This window comes from Electrona antarctica (assembly GCF_951216825.1).
Source record: "Electrona antarctica genome assembly, chromosome: 13".
Lineage (NCBI taxonomy): Eukaryota > Metazoa > Chordata > Actinopteri > Myctophiformes > Myctophidae > Electrona > Electrona antarctica.
Window position 1 is genome coordinate 9,932,063 of NC_136794.1, and position 7,803 is coordinate 9,939,865.

The 7,803-nt window shown below is 43.7% G+C and overlaps 1 protein-coding gene across 2 annotated transcripts in view; it reads left to right on the forward strand.

The window, feature by feature from the left end:
- The first annotated feature begins 2,816 nt into the window (after positions 1 to 2,816).
- dachd (dachshund d) overlaps positions 2,817 to 7,803 on the forward strand; it is an 84,058-nt gene continuing 79,071 nt past the window's right edge. For both annotated transcript variants that reach the window (XM_079519052.1, XM_079519053.1), the window contains exon 1: positions 2,817 to 3,463. In XM_079519052.1, the coding sequence (XP_079375178.1) occupies positions 2,880 to 3,463 (584 nt within the window). In that variant the 5' untranslated portion in view covers positions 2,817 to 2,879. The remainder of the gene's footprint in view (positions 3,464 to 7,803) is intronic.

A 7,803-nucleotide genomic window follows, 5' to 3' on the forward strand; every position in this document is an offset into this window, starting at 1 on the left:
ATAAAAAGATGGTATAAGGTTTCTGTCTGACAGCGAAAATATCTGAAAATCCACTGAAATTGAGACTTTTGTGACTTCAATAATATCTAGCAGGGTCATAGCAGGAACAGAACACAATAAGACAGTTGTAGGAGTGTAAAGCCGTTCAACAGCTCAGTGCACTGTCCGGGGTGTAAAGTGCATGTGCTGTAACTAAAGTTAACTCCATGCGGAGAGAGCGGAGACACTTTCAAAGGAAAGGTGTCTTCCATTTTATAGTTTCTTTTTGTGGGAGTTTCATAACATTTTAATGGCTTTAAACAGTTGGTGATCCACAACACCTGCATAATAAAAGTTGAAAAACTGTTTGGTTCAACGGAAACCACTTGTGTTTGAAGCACTCACAACACAGAGATTTGATAATGTAAACAATCCAAGAGTTTTGTTTTCCTTCTGCTGGGAACAGTTCAGCTACAGTAGGCTACATTATGATACATTTTCGGTTTCATCGACTGTGAAGTAATAGCCTATACTTTATTGCATATTAGATAGTTTCAGTGTTTTCCACTGCGGGAAGTAGAAATGGACAAGACAGGAACATACACAGGGGAGGATTACCCCATGGGCCTGTTGGGTCCATGCCCAGGGGCCCCTGAGCTAGGGGGGGGCCCTGAGCTGGGGGGGGGCCCCTGAGCTTGACGCCGGGGCTCCACCGGACGCGTTGCGTCTCCGTCGCGTGCGTCAAAAAACGAACCGGGGCAATTTTAATGCAATCACGCAACGCAGGCAGTGGAGCCACCCTTCATTGATTAAAAAGAGAACATTCCCTGACGGTGACGGAGACGCGACGCTGACGCGCCCGGTGGAGCCCCGTTGTGAGTCTCCGCATGACTGCGATGCGGTCCCCCAAAAAGTGTAAAGTTAATAACAGTGAAAAGGTTTGCGTCACTGTTTGCACTTTTTGTCAGACAATGGGCTTATTTTATTTTAAAATAACCCCAAAAGTCCTAAAGCATCATTATACTGTACTGTACATTACTGCTAGTGTTTGAACCCTCAGTTCATCCATCAGGCTTCCAGAGGGAGGGATCCAAAAGTGCAAAACAACAACATTAGATGTTCTAATGTCCACGCATTACAACAATGAGGACGGGAGATCCATTTAGATAAATCGGGGGAATAGATAACAATGTTATTCTGTTATCTACTCCGATGTCTCTAAATGGGGCCTCTTCGTTCATACAATAGCATCATAATAACACTTGACTGTAGTGTTACTAGTGTTAGGCCGTATACCTGCAGGCTGGGACTTTTGATTGATTGATTGAAATGTTTAATTCACAGTGTGCAGAATGGGTACGTTTCAAACGAAAGCACAAGGCAATACAAAAACTGTTACTTTGTGGACGAACCATGATTTAAGCACTTTTTTCATTTCATTTCATCAGAACATTTAAAGACATAACAAATATACACTTCTATTTAAAAATAAATAAATAAGGAAATCACCATATAAAGAAAGCCTAACACATGTAGCCTACAGTATGGGGAGAAAGGGGTGTGGGGGGGAACTTGGACTTCATTTATTGAAATTGAGATTCCTTACATAAACATAAAAAACCCTATTTTTTTTTTTGCAAACTTTGGATGTCAGTGGCCCATTATCTCTTGATCCGCCTATATGAACATACAGTAGTAGATTGTACTGTGAGGTAGGCATGGGCACCATTGGAAAAAATGACTTTCGAAGTCTAATGCGTGTTAGATTGCTGTTTGTTTGCATCACATACCCACCCCCGGGTTGCTCAAATTCAGTAATACGATCTGATTACCTTTCATTCCAAAGTCTAGAAGCTTCGATAATCCAATTCACCATTTGTAATCTGAATAGTTACGCTATCATCTGCAATTGTGTTATTAATGCTTAATTCGACATTTAGTCACATCTACTAAACACGTTTTGAAATTTTAATTATTTTTTCAGAAGTAGCCTACTGTATCTAGATAATCTGAGTTTATATTCAATAACCGTGACAGATAGCAGATTCATAAAAGTAGCCGAACCCAATTACTGTAATCATGCTGCATACATAATCCAGTATACTTCTCTGTGCTGTTTGATAGAAAGACCATGCAGGCAATAACGTTTTACCCATAAATTGCAATAGTCTGAAAGTCCATTGATATCAGACATATTTCCATCCCTCTGAGCACAGTGACTCATAATAGCAGTGACTTTACACAACTAAACTCTGTCCACATGCTTTATTGGTTTGATAACAAGACATGTGTGGGTTAGTGATTGGTTGAGGGCTTGTTTATTTAGTCCAGTCAAATTAATTTTGACAGCAACGTCTAATTCATTTTTAATAAGCCTTGTAGAGAGGTACTATACACCTTCTTTGGGGTAGCCAGCCTTGTTTAAATACTTCATACTTTTTCTTTTGAATTGGAGCACTTTTAAAACTGGAGTAGAAGCCATTAGCGTTAAAAAACGAGATAAAGCATATTAATAGACCTGTAGGCTAACATTTTCTGTAGCAGTCTTCTATCTGTTCTTCAAAGGCTTCCACTGTCCCCTAGCTCCTCCCTCTCTGTACCGTGTGACAACAACAACTCATCCACAGAGCGGAGCTGCACTTTTCAGCTCATTTTCCTCCTGTCATTCCTCTCCTCCTATCTTTGATCATTGTCCCGCCGCTCACAGACCCGAACCTCACTCAACACGTCTTTTCAGCATCTCTTTTTACTTCCCCAACTTGTCAGAGGAGCTAAACTCCCGTGGATTTTTTTTGTCCTTTTATTTAGGGTTTCTCGGCAAGCGTACTTTTTTTTTTGTATAGGACTGTGTGGGGTTTTATACTTTGAACTTCGGGCTACTCTCCTCTTAATAGGTGACCATGGCCGTACCGGCTGCTTTGCTCCCACCAACTCCTCTGATCCCACCGCCTCAGATCTCAACTCCTTGCTGCACGACCACATCCCATTCCCCGCCGTCGACAACTTCTTCGCCGTCTCCATCCTTAGGAGCAGGTCCCCTGCCCGGACAACAGAACCTGTTCCGATCGGAGCTGCTCGCCACGAGCAGCCCCGGCATCCCGAACCCGGCCGGCGGAGGAGGCGCGGGCGGCGCGCTGCCCGGCAAGCCCGTCTACTCGACCCCGTCGCCCGTCGAGAACACCCCGCAGAACAACGAGTGCAAGATGGTCGAGCTGAGGGGCGCCAAGGTGGCATCGTTCACCGTGGACGGCTGCGAGCTCATCTGCCTGCCGCAGGCGTTCGACCTGTTTCTCAAGCACCTGGTGGGGGGACTGCACACGGTGTACACCAAGCTGAAGCGGCTGGAGATCACGCCGGTGGTGTGCAATGTCGAGCAGGTCCGCATCCTCCGAGGGCTCGGCGCCATCCAGCCCGGGGTCAACCGCTGTAAACTTATCTCCAGAAAAGACTTCGAGACTCTGTACAACGACTGCACCAACGCGAGGTGAGTGGAGAGAGAGAGAGAGAGAGACATCTCTGAGATTGTGGATGAATGTCTTCTTGCGCCCGGTGTCGTGCGCAATTAAAGGCACACACAGGCAAGAATGGAAGGAGACATCTTTCCTCTTTATTGAAGTGACTGAGTGAGCGATATCATTCATGATGCGATTACATGTCCGTTTGCAATAATCTTGTATTCGCGTGTGTGTGTGTGTGTATTGCGAGAGACATACTTTTTGTTACTTGTTTGTAGGCCTAAACATCCATGGATTTGTTTATAGTTATAGTCTATTGGATGGAATGTGGCCAGTGCGCAGAGACTAAAAAAAAACTTTTGGGGAAGTTTTTCCTCGTGTAGGCCTAGAGCTCCTATTAGATCAGACCAAATAAATCAATAATTTACAACTTGAATGAGTTTCAAATTAATGAATAAAGTCCAGGTTGGCCTACCAATGTTACAACTAACATTGTCAATGTCTGGACCAAAAACTGTGCTACGTGCTTTAGAATATTTGACAACACACCAGCCTACTGTAGTACTGTATACATCTATTATTTTAAAATGTCTTTGAAATAAAATATGCAATGCCATCTGTCCTTGCTATACGTAATTCCAATTATAACTTTGATTTTCAAAAAAGCAAACAGGCTCATAATATTAAAATTAGCACATTGCTAACAATAGACAGCATGCAATTATTTTATTTATTAATTCAATTACTTTTTTTTTTTTAAAGATTTGCTTGATAGTTGATAGCCTTTTATTTTGGGGGGGATTTTGTATTTTACTAAGTGATATGATTAGGTACAGCTGTGTTAATGTGACATATTGGATAAATGGGAAGTAAACACCTTATTCTAACCAGCTGGGTGAGCATCCTTGGTTTTAACAACATTGGTCTTAGGCCTGAATTTGAAAAGTACAGTATGCAAGTTGGAGTTCAGTTAATGCATTGCCATGCATTACTTAATGCAGTTTTTTAAGGCTGAACTGTAGGTGGGTTTTTGTGGAGTTGATTTAGGTGAAAATCAATATTTGATTAAAAGTCATTTTAGTGTCCTGTTGCTCATATGGTTTGATGTATTGCTCAATCTCACAGGATGGGTTCAGCCTGGTCAAATATGCCATCTTATCTGTCATTATGATTGATTTCATATTGATCTCCCGTCCAGAAATGAGGTGGAAATGCAAATATAAAGCCCACATTAGAGGAGAATAATATCAATTTATAAAAAATGGTAGGCTGAGCTAAAACTGCAGCTTCCAGCAAAACTGTAATGTCAAATTGAGCTCTGTCCTGAGTTTGTGAGAGGGTCTGTATATCATTTCATGCATGCAAGTGCTTATTGCATGTACAATTACATGCAATCTTTGATGCACATACGTGCACACACACGCACGCACGCATGTGTGCGCACGCATGTGCATGCTCGCGCACACAGCATATGCGCGCACACACACACACACACACACACACACACACACACACACACACACACACACACACACACACACACACACACACACACACACACACACAGTATATACACACAGTATATACACTTATAGTGTGTGTTGTGTGTACGTTTTGCCTTATGTACCTCATTTGTAATCGTTATTGGCTTAATAAAAGCAAAAGCAAATCTAATTACGGCTATAACATGTTGAGAAAGAAAAACAGGACAAAGTATTAGGCTAACGTGTGACCTAACGGTATAAAGATATTTGTAGAATGCCTCCTTCAAATGTATTAGGATGGAATGTGGATTATTTTGTTTTCAGATGCTTTTCATTCATGTGCATTCAATGCTAGCTTTCAAAAACAGCAACTTCATTCTTTTCAACTTCATCTCTTTTTGTCACACACAATTCCAACTACTGTTTGAAGAACTTATCTGTGCTCCTTGCTGCTTAAGAAGCATTTACATGAAGCATAATCTAGACACCACCCAACTGCCCCTAAACTGCAAAATCCTGAGTGTCATTTTGGACACTTACATGTACATTTGTATACACTCTCAGAGTTATAATAGCTCTCACTATGTTGCAGTGAAAGTCCTCCTTCATTTATAGAAAGCATAGGGCTGAGTGTGTCGTACGGCGTCCCTCGATCATCCCCAGCCCGGGGTGGGTTGTCACACGGTGTCCCTCATCCCCAGCCTGGGGCGGTGGGTTCTCCAGGTGACGGAGTGTGTGGTTGAACTCCCCGGGTTGTCAATGGGGGGATGGCCGGCGATGGGGTTAAAGGATAATGCAGTGCCTCACGTCGCTTTAATGACGGTAAAGTGCTGGGCTATTACGGGCACATGGAGAGGACTGTAATTGTCTCTGAAAGCAGCCAGGTTCTCCCGGTGTTGGGCTGAAATCAATCACTCAGACTCAGCCCTGCCTGCTTGCCCGCCTGCCTGCCCCGATCGCCTTGCCTGCCGCCCCCATTTGGAGAATTACATCATGGAACAGTGGAGCATCCGCTGGATAAAAAAACCCTTCAGTTACTTGGAAAGAGTTGATTTTTTTTATTTGCAGGGATGTATGCTCTAATCCACTTGTCATTGAATTGCTGTTGACCAAAATGATCAAGCTCTGTAAACCAGTTGCCCCCTGTGGGCTAAAAAAATGAGTTCCTTCTCTCATAAGCTGTGATGTTCCGTTTTGTACCAACTTATTGTTGGATAAAAGTCTCTCCAGTGCACCAGTTTAACCCACTCAGGTTACACAACAGCAATCTGCTGCCTGAGACCGTTTGGCTTTTCATCTCGCCCCCCAGTACCACAATGTCGTTTTGCTCTTTTATACAGTAGCAGAGTGATAACAATGAGGTGAATAATACTCCTGTACAATGGGGTTGCACTGTTTCACAGGCTGCTTTTTTCTTTCTTTTTTCTCCCTCCCTCTCGGGGTCTATTGTGTTAAAACAACACCACTCTCATTTTACACACAGTGTGAACGTGAATAGCATCAATGCAGCATCGCTGCATCCCGCTGTTTTAGTTTTATGCAGAGACAATAACAGCTTCTGGTCACAACTGTTCCCTCCGCTTCCTCCTAATGGGTCAAATCTTTTTCGGCACACACAAAATGTAATAAAAATCTAACGCTTTTTTAAAACAGTAAAAAATAATAATAATATATATATATATTGGTCTTTAAAGATGTAGACATTTTGCAGGTGCATCTACGAGCGAGATTTGAATATTTCCTCTTAGCGTGAAGATGCGGTGTGTGAGTCTAATAAGAGACGCGGTAATTATAGTAATTATGGTTCACCTTTATGGATAGGAATATAATCATTCTCGGCCCCTTCACTTTCTTAAGGACTCTCAGGCCAGATTAGTGATGTACACACCCACCCCACACACACACACACACACCCCCACCACCACCACCCCTCACTCCCAGACTGATCCGGGTTCAGTAATCTCCCCCTGCATTATGACTCTGGGCCCTCCAGGAGCCCCTCCAGGAACCCTCTGTTCCACAGCTACTTGTTTTTCTTTTCATTTTCCCCGTGGTGGGATGGTAGAAGGTTCTTATTGCCGTGTGACACTTGAACTCTGTGAAAGGTTATTATAACATGTAGGGGGGGGGGGGGGGGGGGGTGGGTGCAGAGATATCGCATATCTCTCATTGGTGTGCTTTTGTGGAGGCAGGCTATCCGGTGCTGGGCGCAAGAAACGCTGCAGTTAATTGACAATCATTGTCTACCCCTGAAGGTTAACCACACGCCCCAGACAATGTCCCACCACTGGGAATGGGACGGCTTTTTCACTTACATGCCCTCCTTAAATAGATCCCCCCCCCCCCTTCCCACATAAGTCGCAACAGAAGTTAGCGTGAAACGGAAACGAGTGACGCGCAACTGTATAGAGCGGACTAAAGGGCTCGATTCGCATGGTTGCGTCCTGTGAACACTGAATACGCAACTACTCGACGCAACATGATGTGAGCTTGTAGATCAGCTATTTTCATTGCGCGACATTGGCGTGCAACAAAGTATACGTCCAGCGTTAAGGTGCGGTTGCACACTGGACGCGTTTTTCGGGAAAACCGACGGAGAAACGCCGCAAAGAAATCCGAAAAACGCGCTGCTGTGTGCAGGGACCTTTACTGTATGCTTTGGCGACATAGTATATCGTAATAGAGGGTATGCTCGTGACATCATCGTCATACCCGGAAGTTATGCGGGAACGCCTACTGAGTGGCAAACTACAAAGTACTTTTCTGGCCTCGACAGCCCCATACATCCAAACAGAATGACGTTAAACGACATTAAACTCACTTTTCCAAGTCACTTTGCCACTCGATTGGCCACTCGATTTGCCATTCACTTTATGCATGCGCAT